General features: G+C 37.1%; 1 protein-coding gene across 1 annotated transcript; it reads left to right on the forward strand.

Annotated features, from left to right (window-relative positions):
• The first annotated feature begins 7,784 nt into the window (after window positions 1–7,784).
• LOC118211280 (deoxynucleoside triphosphate triphosphohydrolase SAMHD1-like) lies at window positions 7,785–20,163 on the forward strand. Its single transcript, XM_035388368.1, has 14 exons — window positions 7,785–7,969; window positions 8,072–8,232; window positions 8,329–8,531; window positions 10,052–10,189; window positions 11,430–11,575; window positions 12,371–12,514; window positions 12,924–13,018; window positions 13,191–13,458; window positions 14,222–14,313; window positions 14,876–14,961; window positions 15,509–15,780; window positions 17,725–17,751; window positions 17,867–17,971; window positions 18,283–20,163. Exons 1-14 carry the CDS (start codon window positions 7,958–7,960, stop codon window positions 18,445–18,447), a joined length of 1,914 nt encoding a protein of 637 aa, XP_035244259.1. The 5' UTR covers window positions 7,785–7,957; the 3' UTR covers window positions 18,448–20,163.
• Window positions 20,164–22,673: the final 2,510 nt, after the last annotated feature.

Genomic DNA, 22,673 nt, shown 5'->3' on the forward strand with positions numbered 1-22,673 from the left:
AGAATTATTATTGCAAGAGAACATACATAGACCCTTGCCAAAATAATTAAAACATTAAAAAAAGGCACTTGGAATTCATAAACACAATCAAGGCCCAATTGTGAAGATGAATTACAAATAAATACTACAAATCAGGAATGTTCAGATGTTAGTCAAAATATACATATAACTACTAACTCAGTATATTGTTAAAACATTTGCATAGAAAATTGCTGTTCATTTTTATTTGAGCAAATCAGAAAAAAAAAATATCAATGATCTGTAACTGGAAGATGTTGAAGGAATGGGAGGAAAAGTAACTAATTAAACTCACATATTTGGTCATACACATCAATTAATGAACACTGAGAGAAAAACACTGAAGACAAGGTACAATAAGTAAAAACCAAACTGTATGTTTGCTGGCAAATCAGCCCATGCGATATGTAATAAAGATTAGTCTTTGTTTAGGATTATTAGAGTTGTGGCCATTAAACAAATTATCTGAACCTGGCTTACAGAATAGAGAGTTACACTGAAGTTCTCCATCTCTATACATCGCTCTAGAAAAGAGTGTTATGTGTTTGTAATGTAATGCGTTTTTCTGTGTGTCCCCTTAACATCACTGGGCGTCAGAAAGAACATTGCAGGAACCACCTGAATTATTATTCAGTTTTGTTACCTGTGAGAATGCCATTGTCTTATTGTGTTGCCTGAACAGGTGCCATCGCCCAGTAAGGTGTGCCTGTCTTCTTATACCTGTTTGTTTCATATTTTTCAATGTCAAGTGCCTCCCTCTTGGATTGGATTCCATCGTGTTGTTGGAGACTTTCACTGTTTACTATATAAGTGCCCATCAAAGCAGGGGAGTGCCAACCATATCAACAGGTGAGAATCACAATCACTATGACAATCAGCTGGTGCCGAATGAGGACATGAATGAGCACTTTATTTCCTTATATTCCAAATCTTTTGTCGAGATTCATGAAGGACCTTAATTAAAAGTAATAAATGAATAAATAAGTACAAGAAAAGTGTAAAAAATAAATGACTGTACAGAGAAAGAAAGAAATAATTTAATAGATAATAGAAAAATAAATAAACAGATTAATAAGTCAAATCTGACATAAATGGGTATTTCTTTTCTCAACTCATTTTTGTATTTATTTATTTCCTTCATCATTTATTTCTGTATGCATTTATTTCGGTATTTGTTTATTTCTTGATTAATCTGGTACTGTATATTTTCATTTATGCATTTATTTATATAATTCCTTGTCCTTATGATAATGAGGGTGCTGTCAATAAAAGAATGTCATGGAGTCACTTTATTGCCATTGCTTTGATCGTTAACTGAGTGCATAGATCGAATGTACATGCTTTGCTTCAACACTGCTTGCTTGGGAAGAGCAGGTCCAACTGTAACACAGGTTTTTTAGGTGGTTACGTCAGAGCTTGAGCAAGGCATTTCAGGTTAAACACTCAGAATGACCCTCTCTTCATCTTTAACAAAAATCAGGAGATAAATATTTGGGAGATTCTGCCAAATATTGTCTGTTTTAACTAAATGTAAGTACATTTTTATCAGAAGTATTTTTCAGGTGCTTTATTATGTGTGTATGTCAAAACATCCAAATGTATGTAATCACAGTCTTTTAGTGACTAACAAATTGCATAATTTTGATGTAGCATGCTTGCTGGGATTGCTAGCCAGTCAAAAGTGCAGACACACCCTTCGCAGGTTAAACCTAACACAGTATTTCATGCCACCAATGACAGAATGTACTAGTAGTAGCAGAGTGTGCAACTAAGTTGTACTGTATGCTACAAATTACAGAATATAGTATGGCTGAAGCTAGAGTGTTTTTAATAAGCTACTTCGTGACATTTATTAAGCTTCCAACCCTAGCCACTTCAATGAACTCTGATGGCTTTGTTGTCATTGATAAGAAGGGTAATGGCTGAGCTCTTTAACCAGTCCTTTATCGATTCTGGTTTTCTCTTTGACAAAGCCACGTCAAAATACTCACCCAGCTCTATAGCTTCTGCTCAGAATGCTTCTGCTCAGTCTATCAGGAGTACTACTATGCCAGCCCAGCTACATAGTTCAACACAACTGGTTTCACCTGATTGAGTGAATTCAGCTGCACCTTTCCAAAACTGAAAGTATTCGAGTGCAGATGTGCCCACCTATGACACTCAGCTGGTGTTGAATGAGGACATGAATGAGCACTTTATTTCCTTATTTTCCAAATCTTTTGTTGAGATTCATGAAGGACCTTAATTAAAAAATAATAAATGAATAAATAAGTACAAGAAAAGTGTAAAAATAAATGACTGTACAGGGAAATAAATAAATAATTTAATAGATAATAGAAAAATAAATAAACAGATTAATAGGTAAAATCTGACATAAATGGGTATTTCTGCCTATTTATTTTCTCAACTCATTGTTGTATTTATTTATTTTTTTTATCATTCATTTCTGTATGCATTTATTTCAGTATCCTGCAGGCTGGGATATGTGGGGTTATCCTGCAGGCTGGGATATGTGGGGTTATCCTGCAGACTGGGATATGTGGGGTTATACTCAGGCTGGGATATGTGGGGTTATACTCAGGCTGGGATATGTGGGGTTATACTCAGACTGGGATATGTGGGGTTATACTCAGACTGGGATATGGGGGTTATACTCAGACTGGGATATGTGGGGTTATACTCAGGCTGGGATATGTGGGGTTATACTCAGACTGGGATATGGGGGTTATACTCAGACTGGGATATGTGGGGTTATACTCAGGCTGGGATATGTGGGGTTATACTCAGACTGGGACATGTGGGGTTATCCGCAGGATTATCTTGTATTTTTTGTGTTCAGGATGGCCATGTGACGGCCCCCGAGCTTACCCCTCTGAAACAGAGCTGGGTTGTTGACAAAGATGAAGAAGACAATGAGGATGAGGAAGAGAGGATATGGAAGGTGCATCCCAGTGAGAAGGTGGAAAAGGTGAAACAAGCTCTTCTAAGATGGCTGGGCCTCAGGAGGATGGCAGGAGAATGGTTATGTCTTTCGAGGGGGTAGAATGTGACAAATCCAAATAAGTGATTGCTGTTAATGTTGTGCTAAATGATTTTAGAAAGAGGCATTATACTAGTGTACCTTGAATCAGTGACCAATAAGAGCAATAATTTAAGAGTTGTTTTTAGATGCCAGTGTCTGATTTCATGGCCATGGCACTTTAAGGGATTAACAAAGGGATTTATTTTCAAGCAGTGTCAAGTCCCCATAAAACAATGGGTACCAGTGTCCCCCAGACCACAGGAGGACACTCAGGTCCTTATAAAAGCCCATGTCAGAAAGCAGGGCGCTGATGTCCCCAGATAACACAGGACACTAATGTCTCTGCAGAAAAACACAGGGCATTAATTTCCTCACGAAACAGAGGGTAAGACTCTCCTTCTGCAGGTCATCACAGTCATCAGAGTATCATCACACCAAGGATGAATGCTTGCACCTAAGCCTTCTATGAAAAAGATGTTGTGCCTCAATGGACTGATTTCTGTGTAGGGAGTGTGGAAGGATGTGTTTGCTGTGTATGTTTGTAGGAGTAGGGTTCACCTATAGTCTTATATGGGTCAACTCTTGTCACTGTGAAATTTCCTTTCAAACTTGTACTGCCAATAAATAATAAAATTTAAATGACCTGTAACTGGAAGATGTTGAAGGAATGGGAGGAAAAGTGACGAATTAAAATCACAAATTTGGTCATACACATCAATTAAGGAACACTGAGAAAAAAACATTGAAGACAAGGTACAATGAGTAAAAACTGTATGTTTGTTGGCAAATCAACCCATGCAAATATGTAATAAAGATTAGTCTTTGTTTAGGATTATTAGAGTTGTGGCCATTAAACAAATTATCTGAAACTGGCTGACAGAATAGAGAGTTACACTGAAGTTCTCCATCTCTATACATCGCTCTAGAAAAGAGTGTTATGTGTTTGTAATGTAATGCAGTTTCCTGTATGTCCCCTTAACATCACTGGGCATCAGAAAGAACATTGCAGGAACCACCTGAATTATTATTCAGTTTTGTTACCTGTGAGAATGCCATTGTCTTATTGTGTTGCCTGAACAGGTGCCATCGCCCAGTAAGGTGTGCCTGTCTTGTACCTGTTTGTTTCATATTTTTCAATGTCAAGTGCCTCCCTCTTGGATTGGGTTCCATCATGTTGTTGGAGACTTTCACTGTTTACTATATAAGTGCCCATCAAAGCAGGGGAGTGCCAACCATATCAACAGGTGAGATCAAAATTAAGAGCACAATTGTTCAACACAACCGGTTTCACCTGATTGAGTGAATTCAGCTGCACCTTTCCAAAACTCCAAAAAGTATTTGAGTGCAGATGTGCCCAAATATGACAATCAACTGGTGCCGAATGAGGACATGAATGAGCACTTTATTTCCTTATTTTCCAAATCTTTTGTCGAGATTCATGAAGGACCTTAATTAAAAGTAATAAATGAATAAATAAGTACAAGAAAAGTGTAAAAAATAAATGACTGTACAGAGAAAGAAAGAAATAATTTAATAGATAATAGAAAAATAAATAAACAGATTAATAAGTCAAATCTGACATAAATGGGTATTTCTTTTCTCAACTCATTTTTGTATTTATTTATTTCCTTCATCATTTATTTCTGTATGCATTTATTTCGGTATTTGTTTATTTCTTGATTAATCTGGTACTGTATATTTTCATTTATGCATTTATTTATATAATTCCTTGTCCTTATGATAATGAGGGTGCTGTCAATAAAAGAATGTCATGGAGTCACTTTATTGCCATTGCTTTGATCGTTAACTGAGTGCATAGATCGAATGTACATGCTTTGCTTCAACACTGCTTGCTTGGGAAGAGCAGGTCCAACTGTAACACAGGTTTTTTAGGTGGTTACGTCAGAGCTTGAGCAAGTTATTTCAGGTTAAACACTCAGAATGACCCTCTCTTCATCTCTAACGAACATCAGGATAAATATTTAGGTGATTCTGCCAAATAGTGTCTGTTTTAACTATATGCAAGTAAATTTTTTATCAGAAATATTTTTCAGGTGCTTTATTATGTGTGTATGTCAAAAAATCTAAATGTATGTAATCACAGTCTTTTAGTGACTAACAGATTGCATAATTTTGATGCAGCATGCTTGCTGGGATTGCTAGCCAGTCAAAAGTGCAGACACACCCTTCGCAGGTTAAACCTAACACAGTATTTCATGCCACCAATGACAGAATGTACTAGTAGTAGCAGAGTGTGCAACTAAGTTGTACTGTATGCTACAAATGACAGAATATAGTATGGCTGAAGCTGGAGTGTTTTTAATAAGCTACTTCATGACATTTATTAAGCTTCCAACCTAGCCACTTCAATGAACTCTGATGGCTTTGTTGTCATTGATAAGAAGGGTAATGGCTGAGCTCTTTAACCAGTCCTTTATCAATTCTTGTTTTCTCTTTGACAAAGCCATGTCAAACTACTCACCCAGCTACCATAGCTTCTGCTCAGAATGCTTCTGCTCAGTCTATCTGTATTACTACTATGCCAGCCCCTCTACAGTTTCTCCATGAAACCTGTCACTGAATCCAAGGTTTTAAAAGAACTCTTGACATCTATATCCCAGGAAGCCTGGATGGCCGTGATCCATTTCTCTTAACAGTAGCACCTCCCATTATTGCAGCCCCTCTCTCATATAGTATTTTTAATCTGTCATTTCATACTGCTGAAACTCCTACATCCACTGTTTAAAGAAGGGGCTCAGGCTGAATTGTTTTCCATCTATTTCCATCTTACCATGTGTGTCGAAAATTCTTGAGAAGCTTGTAAACAAGCAACGTATAAATTTCTTCGAAATGTACGGTATCCTATCCTGCATACAAGTCACCTCAAGTCTCAATCTTAGGTCCCACATTCACATGCACGCCAATGATACAGTTCTTTATTTCCTCATTCCTCAGATTCAGATAAATCCACACCCCATAAAAACTGGTCACGTCGTATAAATATCTAGGAATCTGGTTGGACAGCACATAATCATTTTCATCACAGCTAACCAAATTACAGTCAAAAGTTAAACAGCGACTCAACTCTTTTTACCGTAACCGTTCATCTTTCACTTACTCTGCCAAGAGTGGTAAAGATGACCACCCTACCCCTGTTTGATTATGGAGATGTTGTTTATCGATAAGCTTGCAAATATGCCCAAAAGTAACTTGATGCCCTGTACCACTCTGCCATCAGATGTGCCACTATGGCGCTTTTAAAACCTGTCATTGCACCCTGTACTCCTCCATGAACTGGCCTTCGTTGCATACTAGATGTAAATGGTAATGGTAAATGGACTGCATTTATATAGTGCTTTTATCCAAAGTGCTTTACAATTGATGCCTTGCATTCACCAGAGTAATTAGGGGTTAGGTGTCTTGCTCAGGGACACTTCGACATTCCCAGGGTGGGGGATTGAACCGGCAACCCTCTGACTGCCAGACAACCACTCTTACCTCCTGAGCTTTGTCGCCCCTGTACACTTCATTGGTTCACTATCATATAAAAAACCCTTTTTGCCTTGACCATTCCTTATTTGCAACAGCTCTTACATACATCCTCCTCCATGTACAATACCTGAACCTCCACACACATACTCCTAAGCATCCCCCTAGCAAATAGCTCCCTTGGTTGCTCCTCATATAACTTTTCTGCCCCCCATGACTGGAATGAATTGCAAAAAATACCCTTGAAATGTATAAACTTATAGCCCGATACGCTTTAAAGACAAGGCCGGATCTCGTGAACTACCCATGTATTGAAATAAAGATGATTTTGTTTACATTGTTGTTGAGTGTCTGTTTTCATTCAGAGAGGTACAAGTGTATACGAAACAAAATAAACTGCTACAGAAGAACCAAGCTTGCAACAATTCCTAAAGCATTTAAAGGGATTAATTAATAACTAATTCTGCAGATAAAGGGACAAACAGAAGGACTGTCAATCTAACCCAATTTGAGACACACTGATGTCCATCAAAACAGGGGAGCACCAGCCATCTTATTAAGAGAGATAAAAATAAAGAACACGACTGTCAACATGGCTGGTTTTACCTGACTGATTGGATTCTGCTGCACCTTGTCTTACGTGTGAATGCCTACCAGCTTATTTATTTCTTTCAAATATTTTTATTTTTGGAATTGAACAGGTAAAGGTGTGTCTGTCTTGCTGTATCTGTTTTTCCCTGTATTTTAATGCTGAAATCATGCAATCAGTTGAAACCGGTCATGCTTAAAAATATGGTCTTTTTTGTCTCTATTGATAAAAGGTGCTCCCCTACTTTGAAGGGCACTAAGTGCATCTCAAAATGGGTTTGATTGACAGACTTGTTGTTTGTCCCTTTATCTGCTAGCATGCCTGTGAGTGAACAGGAGTTGTTCCTCCAACACTGGATCCAATACAACATTACAGGCATTTAGCAGATGCTCTTATCCATTTATACAGCTGAATATATACTGAAGCAATGCAGGTTAAGTACCTTGCTCAAAAGTACAACGGCAGTGTCCTACCAGGGAATCAAACCCATGACCTTTTGGTTATCAGACCAGTTCCTTACCAGTGCACTACACTGCTGCCAATACAAATAGAGCACTAACTACAGCATCACTCTCACAGACTTCTGGGAGACCCGTGGGTCTTTGTGTAACATCTTCCCCACCTGTGCACGTAAGCATGGTCCTCCCACAGCGACTGCCACATCCTACTAGACAATCATGTGACAATGGCATTTTTTCATTTTCCAATTGCTGCCCGATGCTGGGCTACCACGTGTGCTTGGTGAGACAATATATAATGCTATTGCCCCGACTCAGGCTAGTATAACCAAGAAATTCTTTGATTGAATTCACCTGGTTTTTTTCTGTATTTGTACAGTAATGGCATACAAGGTAAGTTAGAATAAAAAATAAAATTTTTGTTATTCTCGGTCTTCACTTGGTCTACCTTTGAGCTCGGTTGCAGATAGATTCAATGTTTTTCCTGCATTTCAGATCTTCAATGACCCAATCCATGGCAGCATCGAGATGCATCCATACCTGGTCCGCATCATCGACACACCTGAGTTCCAGAGGCTGCGCTACATCAGGCAGATGGGGAGTGTCTATTTTGTATACCCGGGGGCTTCCCACAACCGCTTTGAGCACTCCATCGGGTAAGGCTGCATATTTACACACTCACCTTCCCTACCAGCTTTCCACAGCAGAACCAGTTTTATGTGTTGTTTAAATGCCTCCTTCACCGGCGGCAGAGTGGCACACCTGGCAGGTGAGCTGGTTCAGGAACTGAACAGACGGTATCACCCTGGGGAAGACACCAACCTGGACCAGAAACTTCAAGAAATTCATGAGGAGAGAAAGAAAGATTTGACCACCAAGTATAGGGAGGAGCTGGGGCAGCTGGAGCAGCTGGAGCAGCAGGAGCAGCCGACTGCTTCTTCTTCTGATCACCAGGGTGAGTTCTGAATGATCAGTGCTTATAAACTGTGAGCTTTCAAAAAATGACAAGCAGCGTGGAGAGATCACTAAGGATCTGAGCTTGTAACCGGACAGCTGCAGTCTATTCATATAAACAAATCCTGGACTGATCTGTAACAATCCAAATGTGTACCTACTTAACCAGCAGGCATGGTCCTCTAATTGCCCTGAATTCCTCCCGCAAACTGAACCCTGACAATTCTGATGTATTGCAAGCATAGATATATGAAAACACAGAACCAAACAATGCAAGTTTGTAACAAACTTCATTTCTGTTATTTCTATGCAGAGATGCCAGTAAAGTACCTGAACTTCATTTTACAAGCCTGGAACTTTATTCGGGTTGTTCGCTATCTGCTAATTCATACAAATGAACCTGTGAAGAGAGCGGAATATTCAATCTATATTGATAACACAGACAACAATTCTCTCAGGCAAAGGAATGTTTCAGGAGTGATTCGCTCAGATTCAAAGGGGATGTTCTAGTGGGAGAGAATGTAGTTTTTTTGCCTCAAACTATGGGAGGAGATATGCAATTAAACTAAAACATTTATGTCCAGGTTCTTCAGGACATCAAGAACCTGGACCCAGCACCTCAAAGCCTAGTAATACATTGAATTCCAGCCATTCAATCCTTACATAGGAATTGATGGAAATGTTTAGTCTGATATAATTCGATATTGCAATGCAATTAATTTTTCATACTGTCACTGTGTCAGGGCGGGCGAGGGAATGGACCCAAACGCAGAGTGAAGGGAAAAACACAAAACTCCAAAATAGGATGAACAAAGACTTTACTTAATTCCAGGGGAAAAAGAAACAAAAAGCCTCGCAGGGAAGCTATAACAAACACAAAGAAAAAACTCAAAAAACGCGGGAAACAAGAAAACACAAAAGTCCAAAAACCCGTTACAAACAGAATCTGGGCGGGAACACACGGGGCAGGAACATGACCAGAGGTACGAACAAACAAACTAGTCAACTACAACAAGCAAGGATCCAGCACATAAGTCAGGGAGAAGGGAAACTTAAATAGGCGCTACACAGACGAGACACAGGAGGACACAATGAACAATCAGGCCACAGAGAGGGAAGGGAAAACGAGACAACCAGCAAACCATAATGGGATAATAGAAAACAATACTACAATTAAACAGGACACAAAACAGAAGTGCCGCCATCTGGCAGCCCAACAAGGAAAAACAGAGGGAAAACACAGAACCCTGACACACTGATCCTTAATACACGCCATAGTAACCCCATACAATGTAGTCTGAAGCCATTCACGGCCATTACCGTTACTTTAATTTAATTCACTGCTAAAAAATACTTTAGTCCCATTGCTTGTTGTGACGCTAGTGTTGGTGGCAGAAATGAACAAGCCCCTTCCATGAGCAACCACTGAAAATAAATTAATTGTAACATTTTTATTACTTACCGGAACAACATGAAATAACACTCAAAATTAAACACACAATTTCTGACATCACCCTACAGAATCTGAACCTAGGGAGCAATATAAACTTGAGGAAGAACACAAGAACCAACTTCAAAAACTTGAGGCAGAACAGCACGTCTTGATCACCAAGGATGAAGGGCTGTGTGTGCAGATTGCTGCTCTCTGTCATGATCTGGGTGAGTACTGAGTGATCAGGGGTTTCACGCTGTGAGCTTAACAAAAACAGCAGCGTGGAGAGATTGTGACAGACCTGCGCTTGTAACCAGACATCAGCAGGCAGATCATGTAAACAGACAACAACAGGCTCAGTTCTCAGTGGTACCATTGTTAAACTTTTGATGAAGGTAGTTAGTCTTAATTGTCTAATTTGTTTAAACATGTGAATATGTAGAATACAAGGTGTGTCAGTGTGGTCACTGTGTCACATGGTAAACAAACAAGATGCAGTAAAACACTTGGCTGACTACATTTTATTAGTGATGTTAGATTCAGAATGGAAGTATCGAACAGCTATGATCTTTGACAACCATATGTGAATTTCCACACAGGTAGGGGATCAATATTCTTAATACTCTATGTTAATATTCACGTATGGTTGCTGATAAAGTAACATGCTGTATATAAGTACAGTTAAAATATAGGCACTGTAACTTTTCTGCATGTTTTTCAGTGACTAATTTGGATTCTATTGTGCAAAATATGTTTTCATGTATATGGATATGAAGCTAATGAAACAAATTTAAATGCAAAAACAAGGCATATTCATCTCACCATGACATCATATTCATCTTATTCCTGCAAGTCAGAGATTTATAGGGATTGACGCCAAATGTCAACAGTGCATTTTTTTCCCAGTTATAAAGGCTGCAAAAACCCTTTACAGAAAAATAAATATATTGACATGCAGATGGCGATATCACAGTTGTTGGAGTGTGAACAGTGGGTTTTTTTTTTTTTTTTTGGAGCAATTACATCAACTATTTAATGACTCATCATCCCAACCATTTTTTCCACTCTTTGAACCTAAACGCAGAAATTATTTACAAAAAAAAGGACATGAAAATCAAAGGCCTTATGATTTTGAAAAAAGGGCAGAAGAAATGGTCCAGAGGGAAAGAACCATCCAGCTTATCCAGTCACCATGTGGTGAAAGATCTGTCCCTTTGGGCCCGAGCCCTAGGCCTTTTACTGAGCCACTGCAGCTGCCACGCCTGTGAGTGTGGCCGGCCTGAGGCTCTTTCTCACGGGTCAATGAAACACCTGAGGTCCTGAAGGGACTGCCCACCCAATACCAGAGTGGGCAGGGAGATACTCATATCAGTCCCAGTCCCTGGTGCCTCTGTATTTATACTTTAAAACAATATTGTGAAAAGTTTTATTCATTTCGCATTTATTTTTCTTTAAATTTTCTCTTAGGTCACGGCCCCTTCTCTCACCAGTTTGATGATCTGTTCATTCCAAAAGTAGTAGAAAAGCTCTCAACAGAGCTTGAAAAGGGAATACCAGATGGTGAAATGAAAAGAGAAAAAGAGACAAAAAAGAATACACTGGAAAATTGGACGGTATGCACTAAAATGTCCTTATATCCTGTCTTATTCCTTATTACTTATATCCTGTCTGTCTTATTCTCTTAAGAGAAAAATAATCTTACAGTTATTATCTTACAATATATGGCCCTGCATGTTTTGTTTTTTCACCATACCAGTAACCATTGGCAGAGTTTTTTATTTTTTTATTTATTTTTTTATTTTTACAGTGTATTGGTTATATATACTGTATATCTTACAGAAATTGGGACCCAAGACTATGGCAGCAATATATTTTGAAGAAAAATAAAACTTTCTTGCACAAATATTAGACCACTCTGCTCTTAACTTTGTACAGGTTTAAAAATTACCTTAACATGCCATCCAATGAGTTGATTATCCTCTGTCTCTGACCCATGAAAGTGATTAGGAGCTTCCTCAGAGAGTTAGGGATAAGGCTCAAATGAGGAGAAGGCACATGTCTGGATATCCCAGCAAGCTCTTTTGTTTCATCTTTTGCTCTGTAGTAGAGTATTTTCCCCTGCATTTCTCTACAGTTTTAAGCATTCAAACACTGGAAACATTTTGTATTTCTGCAAATAGCTAACTAATAAGAGAGTTTTGATATGAGAACACGCACACAATTATCCACTATGGGAGGAGGCATTACATCAAGGAAATGAAAAAAATAATTTGAAGGCTGGGGAAGTAAGCTATTTGTTTTAAGAAAAATCAACACAAATATTTGTGATTTATTTTTTGTTAGGAAACAACAACAAATTATTTTAGCCATATTTCACTTACAGACTAAATGATCTATTTTTGTTCCAGCATGAAAAGCAATCCAAAATCATGCTAAAGGAACTTTTCAGAAACATTGAACAAAAAAACAATAAGAAGGATAAGAAATTCATTGAATTCATGAGAACTCATCTTCACTTCATCCAAGAACTGATTTATCCACCCAAGGACCAGGTAAGATACAGACATGTACCTCAGGGTTTCTAATCATGCTCTTCAGCTAAAGGGTTACAGCATGAGAGTGTCCTGTGGCACGAACTAAACTATGTGCCCAAACTAACATTCATAGACTACTGAAATGCATTTAATGTAACAGACATGCTATCAGAGAGTGATATTTTATTGCATATAACCTCCAAATGATTGGCTGATACAGGGATCATACAGTAACACTGTTTGTTATTGACTGCCATCCTTTGGTCTCATTGATCCATGGGTAATGGGCATGGATCAGGAACAAAAACGATTCTGAACTTCAAAGAACTGCATGCGAAACTCCCCAGGTACTGCCCATAATATAATGTACTATACCATCATTATTATTATTCATATCTTATTGTATCATCATCACTGCTATAACCAGGAACAAAAGGGAAAAACAATCAAAAGTTTCCTGTATGAGATTGTGTCCAACAAGACAAATGGCATTGATGTGGACAAAATGGACTACTTTGCCAGGTGAGTACAGTCCCTTTACACAACCAAATTATTAGTTACAGATGCAACAGCTGATACTTCAGTCCAGTTCAAATTTGTGGACTGAAGTATCTAATACTTCAGTCCACAAGTATAGTAATTGTTGAAACTATAGAAGTATAGTAATTGTTGAAACTGATCCTGTGCATTGCAGGGACTGCCACCACCTTGGCATTGAAAGCAATTTCAACTACAGAAGATTCTTCAAGTTTGCCCGTGTGTGTGTGGTGGATAACAAGAAAGAGAACAAGAGCAAGGACAAGAGCAAGGACAAGAAAAAGAACAAGAGCGAGGACGAGAGCGAGGACAAGAAAGAGATCAAGGGCAAGTGCAAGGACAAGAGCGAGGACGAGAGCGAGGACGGGAAAGAGATCATGGTCAAGTGCGAGGATGAGAAAATGCAAATCTGCCTAAGAGACAAGGTATGTTTGATGCCTAGAAAACATATAACAGTGACATTAAATTTTCTTTCTGTTTCAATTTTTCTCCCATAGTGAACTAAGCAGACTGACAGAAATACTGATAATGAACATTGTTTATTGATTTGTGGATCACAGGTTGTTTTTGAGAAGCAATAACTGGTCTCAACTCAAAGGCTACCCATTTGTATTTTCCATTCTGGTTACTTGTGAATGTTTTAAAGGGGCACGTTATTATTATTATTATTATTATTATTATTATTATTATTATTTGTAGTATTAATATGAAGAATAAGTAGTAGAAGTAGTAGTAGTAGTAGTTTGGACAAAACATGCAGCATTAATCAAAGGGTGTTCCAAACAGCCTATGAACCATTTCTTGCTGACTGCCCACTTAGTGAGATGCTATACTAGTCAACTGAAATTGCAATCTTCAGCAGATCATCATTACGCTGACCCATTTGATAAAGAGCCTCAAAACCAGTGTCAATAAACCCCTCTCCTCACACAGAACAACATTGCCTTTTGGAACCATACAGTCTGCCATATTGAATTTTACCTGTGCATGAGCTTCATTGTGGCTGTGTTTCTGCTTTGCTCCATAATCACTGCTTAAAGATATATTTTAGGTTATATTTTTTATTTAATAATGAAATGCCTTTTCAATGTGAAGTATTAAAATCCCACCACCAGAACAGAAAACAAGAAAGATGTATGTGATGCAAATTCCCTTATAACAAAGAGACAAAAATTGTGCTTTTCCCAGGAGGTGGGACACATTTATGAGCTCTACCACACAAGAAGCAACATCCACCATAAAGCCTGCCAGCACAAGGTCGTCAGTGCTATTGATACCATGTAAGTATATTTACTCAAACAAGGACTACAGAACACCTGGATTTGGTTATTTATTTACACATACACAGAAAACCATGGGTTCATTCCAATCACTTATTTAATCCATCCTCATCTCCTCAGTCCTCAAATGATTTGGATATCGATTGAGGTTCGCCATCTTTAAGGCCAATCTGTTAAATGCTCCTTGGAAGAGTGTAGGCCAAGGAGTGATGAGGCTCCTGGAGGATGCTGCAGTGAGGATAGATCAGTGCAGCCTATGCGGAAGTCTTTTCTTCAGAACGCGTGACTCTTACAGTGGTTCACTGCTGTAATTGACATAGCTTCAAGCTGACGCTCAACTGAGCAAGGACGTTCTATTTGCCTCATACATGTTACCTCTATTTCTCTGTCCTCATATCAAATCCTTACATCTCTTCCTCGCATCCTCTATTGGGTGGAGCTAAGGAGTGAGGAAAGAATGTGAGGATGAGATGCAATGAGTGCTAATTACCAAATGGAATGAACCCCATGACTCCATAAGCATTTTAACCTAATTCTGAGCTGGTTATATTTTCTTTTCCAGGACAGTGGATGCTTTCCTTCTAGCTGATGAAACCCTGAATATTTCGGACTCTGTACTTGATGCCACAAAATACAGAATGCTGACAGGTGTTTTTGTTGTTATTTTTGTCTTTAAAACTACATTTATGAAAATAGATATGCTCCTTTTACCACGTATTGCATACTCTAGTTTTTTTTTCTCGATTTAAGCGCCAGTATCAGAGATACACATGTAAGTCCTCTGAAAAAAACAACTATGGTATAGCATATAAATACTGTATATAGAACTTCAACGGCTAGATTTACATTTTAGTCTTTTCCCAAGCTAGGTTTAATTTACTGCACTAACACCACATGAAAAACCTGCACATGGATTCAATACTTAATTATAATGTCATAATTATGAAAAAGTACCAATGGTAAATTTAATTTTGTGTAATTAATCTGTTTTTATTATGCGAGGCAAAACTGAAACCAAAATCTCCCTGCATTTATATTAATTATTTATGAAGTCATTTATAACCTTTATCTTCTATTGTGCATTGTTTTATTTTTAATTTTTTCTTTGCTTCTTAATTTAAATTATCCACACATTGAGAGGATGAAAAATTAATTTGCAATTTAAGTGGATGTCTAATGCTTCTTTATCTCTCAGATTCGATTTACCAGATCATTCTGCATTACGAGAAAATACAAATAAAAACTGAAATGCCGCCGGATATGAAAACGGCTCTGGAAATCCTAGAGAGAATCGAAAGCCGTGACTTGTACCAGTGTATTTATAATAGTCACTTGGATGTGAAACCTGGCAACGAAAGTGAAACGAAAGAGAAGAAAAGCAAACATGAGCGTGAAAATGAACTTGAACATGAACTTCAACAAGCATACAAAAAGTTCCTCCAACACAAACAGCCCCACCCACAACAGGTAAATCAGTTGCATGTGATGTGTGATGTGTGTCATTGCATGTTGTGTGATGTTATTGCACATATGGATGTTACCTGCACTAAACAAAGGTCTATGTCAAATATTTTTCTGCCACACAAGTCTTAGCTAAAGCTGTCTTGGTAGCTTTGGTATCCTTGGTATTGACTACACTCTACACTGTATGCATATGTGGATGCATACATTTAAAACAGTTAATCTTAATCTTACTAAGATTACCACTGGGTATAGACAAATTACTCTCCTAGGAATTACAAATACAATATGAAAAATAATATATGTATAGATATAAATGATACATTTAGAAATTAATTTATAAAAATAATTTAAGATAATTAATCTCAAAAATAACGATTGTGCCAATATAATCTTCCATGTAAAGAACAAGAGTACCGTTTTTATCATTCAGTTTTGAGTACTGGCATTGGTATGTATACATTAATCAGTGTGGGTCTGCATGAATGTGCCTATTTGTGTGTTCAAGGTAATGATTGAAATGATTCACTAAACAATGGTATGCTATTTATTTGTGACTTAAACAGGTTAAAAACTTTCTGTTAATCAAACTCACTTTTATTAAGTATGCTCAGATAACTTGTTTTAAGTAAAACAAAAAATGTATGCAAGTTATTTAAGTCAAAAAACATTCTACATGTTTTGAATACTTACAATTGCATACAACTACTGTCCACCAATAAATTCAAAGACCAAATTTAACCTGGAAATGTTTCCAATCCATCACAGGACATACAGCCCATTCACTCACACACTCATGTCTACCCTATTTGCCTACCCTTTATTTGTTTGGATTGTGGGAGGAACCGTAGAACCCAGTGGAAAATTACACAGACACAGGGAGATCATGCAAACACCCAGAAAGGCCCCAGGTTTTGAAACCAGGTTCTGTTTGCTGTACGGTGACCGTGCGAACTACTGCACCACTATGCCATGCAACACAAGATGTTTACTGCAGTTGCACTCCACCTCATTAAGAAAGCAAACAAATGTATTGAAATCAAGAGCACAGCTGCAAATCACAATCACACTGAAAAAAGTTGATGTTTTTATTGACGAACTGTATGAAATGTCTTTAACAAACAACCGGATTGTGATAAAAACTGCTGGTTACAAATAATTTTACAGGCCTGGCATTTCAGGGAAGAGAAATGACATTCCTTCCCAAATACCTTTGTCCGTAACCCAAGTAGGACCAAAGACACTTTGGTTGGATTGCTTATCAGGACTGCATTACAAGTGAAACATTGTATAGAAATCTATGAAATGAGGATGAGCTGTTCCAATTGTATTGCAGTTCTGCAGTGTAGAGGTTTAAACCTGATGCTTAAACTTCAGCTTGGCACATTGCAATTGACCCTTTAATTTCTGCATGCTTTGTTTACTCATTTACACAATTAATGCTAAATGCACAATAGTTCTTGAAGAATATAACTTACAAATTCCTCATGAAATTAGTATAACTAACATACTGAGAACCCAAAATATGAGTGGTTCTATCTATTGTTTATATGTTTTGTTTACATGTTAATTCAAAACATTACCTTCAAATTATGGCTTTCATGTGTTGAGTCTATGCACAACTCAAAATAACTTTAGATAAAAGCGCTATATAAATGCAGTCCATTTACGAGAATATGAAAACAATAACAAAAACTGTCCATCAATATGAGTATCTTAATGTAGCTGAAATCTAAGATGAAAATAGCAGCGCATCTGGATTTAGACCAGTAATTTGTAAATGTAGGATGGCTTTAGATATTCTTACCTAGGTCTGCAGGACTTCACAAGCACAAGAACCATGTGCTGGGTCTTCTTCCAGTAGAAAATAAGCACCTTACATTACAAATGTGCAATTGAACAGAACCTGCAAAGGTCTCAGGAATTTCTTTTATTCATTTTTTCTTCCAGGAGAAAGAGTACGAGTTTGCCGTAAGAGTGAGTCCAGAGAGATTCTTTTTCATTTATGGAAACAATTACTTTAAATGTTACAATTCTTGGAAAGTAAAATAAATGTGTTAAGAATGTGTTTTGTTTTTATCCTTTCAATGAGATCATCAACATGGAGTCTGGAATGAAGGGAGAAGACCCAATTAAGCATGTCAAATTCTACTCAAAGCAAGACCCTTGTGCAGCTGTAGACCTGACAAGAGACGATGTGAGCTATTTAAATTTAAGATACCTCTGAAAGGAAGATCTTTCTGTTTACATCAGCTTTACAGGGATGTCAGAAAAATGCATCCTCTTTGAATTCTATGGTCTTACACATTAGGACATAACTAACCCTCATGTAGTCCTCTGCAGTTCCTAACAGTAGGTAAATCTAACCTTATGTGACTCCTAACACAAACAAATCGTGCTTTGTCATTAGTTATTCAACCAAAAATAAGCCAGCATGGAAATGAGTGCCACTGCAGACTGACTGCAAATCGGCTCAAATCTAATTGAACTTATGTTCTGACTCCATAGGTCTCCCGGCTCCTCCCAGAAGTCTTTTCCGAGACAGTGATCCACATTTTCTGGAAGAATTCAGAGATGAGAGATAATGTGCAAAACTTCAGAGCTGATGCTGGCTTTAAGGAAATAATAGAAAAATGGTGTGAGAAAAACCAATACGAGACGTTGCCTGTATAATCATCGGCCCATGGCATTTTGATACAACAGCAGGAAACAAAATTACAAAGACCAATAATACATTCTTTATACACCACTGCAGAGAAAAGGCTAAGGTAAAAATACATGCAAAAAAAAAATTGACATTCATTAGGTACAATTTTCAAATGCCTGACATGATAATTTTTGAAAAATGTCACAATATACATTTGTACCTGAGTAATATAAAGGGGAAAGGCTATCACAGCTCTTGTCTTCCTAGTATAAGCTGAAGCAGCTAAAGAAAAAAAATTCTGTTTTATCTTAGTGTGTTCAACAGTTGCTTCTCAAAACAAACATGATAAAAAAATCAAATGTGCATTCACTAAAAATATTTTATGGAATGCTTTGGGAGAATAGGATTTCATTTTATTTTCATTTCATTTTCACTTTAATTGTAGAACATCAAAAGGCTTTCTTGATTATTTTTACCATTTTAATTTTATGTTAATCAACTAACAAGTCATTTTCTTTATTTGTCATTGTCTGTTAGAAATGATTGAGGTTGGGGGAAAAATTAGCTGAAATGTTTGAACTGTAACAGAAATTATTTTCATGCCATGCCAGTTATTATTTACATGAGACTAAATATATGCAAAAGAACTGACATTCATTAGGCACAATTTTCAAACGCCTGACATGATAATTTTTGAAAAATGTCACGAATATACATTTGTACCTGAGTAATATAAAGGGGAAAGGCTATCACAGCTCTTGTCTTCCTAGTATAAGCTGAAGCAGCTAAAGAAAAACAAATTATGTTTTATCTTATTGTGTTCAACAGTTGCTTCTCAAAACAAACATGATAAATAAACAAATGTGCATTCACTAAAAATATTTTATGGAATGCTTTGGGAGAATAGGATTTCATTTTATTTTCATTTCATTTTCACGTTAATTGTAGAAAATCAAAAGGCTTTCTTGATTTTTTTTTAAAATTTTAATTTTATGTTAATCAACTAACAAGTCATTTTCTTTATTTGTCATTGTCTGTTAGAAATGATTGAGGCTGGGGAAGAAATTAGCTGAAATGTTTGAACTGTAACAGAAATTATTTTCATGCCATGTCAATTATTTACATGAGACTAATGGTTTTGTTGTTTCACTCAAGTGGACTTACTCCAAACTGTAAAATAAACAGCAATTATAACAACAACAATTTAGTATGAAACATATTTTTAAACTGACATTCAATCTATAGTTGAGGAAATATTCACACCACACAATCTAAGGGAAAATTCCATAGTGATGTGATGCTGTTGATAAAATAGCCATGTTAATATTGACAGAATGTAGGGAGCAATATGGACATTGCATAAGTAATGGGAATGTCCAATCATTTATAACGTCTGGATTCTGTTTTAGAGGGATTATGCAGAATACATTTAATCCCAGATCCTTGTTTGTGTTTACTGAACCATTTGAATTTAACTTTGAGTAGACTTTGAATTTTCTAGGTATTTTTAAAGTGATCAGCAGCTCAAATTAATAAAGCAAGACCTAGAATAGTGCAGCAATAAGATTTCTGTGGCTATTTGTAACATGCTGTTATCTGGATATGATGGAAATATGTATAACCATATATAAATGAGCTGTACACCTATATATTACATTTTCAACATATATTACATGTGTTTGAGTCTGTGGTGTTGATAATTTGTGCTATTTTGTGGGTTGTGTTTTGTGGTTTTGTTTCTTGGTTGTGTTTGATGTGTATTTTTTTATGTGAAAAATCAAGGAAAAAGGTTAACAAAAAAATAAAAAATAACTAACCCTGTTACACTGATGTGTTCCTTGAGTTTACCTGCTTGACGTGGCACCCCTTATTTTACTCCTCAAAAACGTGACCTCTCACTTGTTTTCTACTTTTTTATTTAGTGACAGGGTTTAGATGACAGAGCAAAATAACCGAAGTGACATTCCTGTTATATGCTAATATATTGTGCACTTGCAATCCAATCACTCAAGCCCAGAGTTCCCAGTCTGTTTTGTACTAACTATTGCACAAATAATTAACAAATAATAAGTGTAATAATAATGATGGAGATGAGTTTATTAGATGATGCTTATTTAAGGACATATAAAACATATGGCACTTTGCGGTTAGCTTCATCGCTGTAAATAGCAACTTTGCACTATGTTATAACAATACATTAGCTACACAGATTGCTAGTGGTGTGATTTGTCTTATGTGGGCCAGCTGTGTGCGATGTAGTTCAATATGCATGTAGACTGACGTTAGCTATGATAGAACGATAGCACGACAGCTAACACTAGCATTCTATATCGTCCTTTTCCAGTTGGTTGGGCTCAGCTGGCTCTCTGGCGGAGCCATGCGCTTGCCAATGACAAATGACGAATTCATAGTCCATGTAATTTTTTGATGAAAAACAATGCTTTTACTTTGCCTTTTTTTGCAAGCTTTCTGGATGTCTTATTTTTTATTTTATTTTCTTAATTGTCTACCTTTCAAAGTTAGATATACCTTTAAACAAATGTTTCTAAATTCAAGTCAGTGAAGAGATGTTGTGGAATTGATTAAATTGACAATTAATTAAGAATTAAATTTTCCTGATATGACGTTGTGATTCATTTGTATTAAAATGTGACAAAATTTAGACAAATAAATTCTTTTGAGATGGTCATGTCTGTAACATAAAAAATTAAATGAAAGTATTATGTTAAAGCTGGTTTTCTGCTTGGGGTCACTGCTGATCACACCCACATAAATGTGTATGTTGGGACTGCGAATGCAGCTAAGGGTTACACAACAACAACAAAGAACCGCAAATAGCCAACTACCAGTACCATTATTCTGCTTTCAGGTGTGATGCCCACGTATGTATATAAGTGTATATTGTCACCATATATAAATTTGTCCATTTTAAAGCTGAACAAAGAATGTTAGAATTAATTAACATAACTTGCATGAATATGCTTGACACTGGCCCAGTTTACAAGTTGTTCATTTATGTTCTTGTCCTGACGTCTTGTGGACAAGTGGTGCAACTGCACTGTTTATGAAACTTTTTTTTTCTAAATAAGAATTGTTATTTACAGTCTTTAAAAAACTACAACACAACTTAGTGAACACAAAACACGTTTCTAAAAGTATTACTTCATTTAATGAAAAAAGTTATCAAACACCCATGTAACCCATATGAAAAATTGCCCAATAATTGCATGACAAAGCACAATTACTCAATCAACCAATTAACCAAATTTAATTGATAATTACATTCAGCTGATTGAACACAGCCAGGCTTGATTACAGCCAGCCCTGTTAAATTTAAATTTCAGTCATATTGAAACCTACCAGAGTGAAGTAGTCACCACAAATTTTCTACAAGCACTATGTCATGATCAACAGAAATTCCAGGAGAAAAAAAAAAGTTGTTGAAATATATCAGTCTGAAAAGAGTTACAAAGATATTTCTATAGCTCTGGGACTATTCCCAGGAATCTTCCCAGGAGTGGCCTGTTACGTCCCATTATTTTTTAAATTCTTTTTTTTTTGGGCTTTGTGTTTTGTTGCTGCTGCGTTGTCTCTGGCTCCCCTATAGAGTCAGAACACAGGCCAAATACATACACCTAGGCTAAAGACTTTCAAACTCAATTTTCCACAACTCTACACATTTCATGTTACCGCACATTTCCTGTGTTAAGTCAATTAGGGTATCTTCAGTCGGTCAAAGACCCAAAAATTTCAAGGGTCTTGGCAAAATCTGGAACTCCCCGACCTTTGGAACTTCGGAAATGTAGGCTACAAGATGCTGTTGAAAGCACCTCTTACCTCTTTCTGTAAGGGAATAAAATTTTTTTTAACTGAAAATACTCTGTGCTCATACCAATTGTAAAACAGTTTGCGCAGTGAAAAAGTCAATTTATCCATGTGCATGTGATTGCAAACAGCACTGTATTGGGTTAGGCAGGGCCACCTACACTGAGGCTGATTACAAACAGCACTATATTGGGTAAGGCAGGGCCACCCACACTGAGGCTGATTGCAAACAGCACTGTATTGGGTAAGGCAGGGCCACCCACACTGAGGTTGATTGCAAACAGCACTGCATTGGGTTAGGCAGGGCCACCTACACTGAGGCTGATTGCAAACAGCACTGCATTGGGTTAGGCAGGGCCACCCACACTGAGGCTGATTGCAAACAGCACTGTATTGAGTTAGGCAGGGCCACCCACACTGAGGCTGA

Source organism: Anguilla anguilla, chromosome 13 (genome assembly GCF_013347855.1).
Source record: "Anguilla anguilla isolate fAngAng1 chromosome 13, fAngAng1.pri, whole genome shotgun sequence".
NCBI lineage: Eukaryota > Metazoa > Chordata > Actinopteri > Anguilliformes > Anguillidae > Anguilla > Anguilla anguilla.

Excerpts from the sequence above, each read along its gene's own strand:
- LOC118211280 (XM_035388368.1), top strand. Across the intron at positions 13,019-13,190 it reads AAAATGGACTACTTTGCCAG|GGACTGCCACCACCTTGGCA; the intron begins GTGAGTACAGTC and ends TGTGCATTGCAG. Across the intron at positions 17,752-17,866 it reads AGTACGAGTTTGCCGTAAGA|ATCATCAACATGGAGTCTGG; the intron begins GTGAGTCCAGAG and ends CCTTTCAATGAG.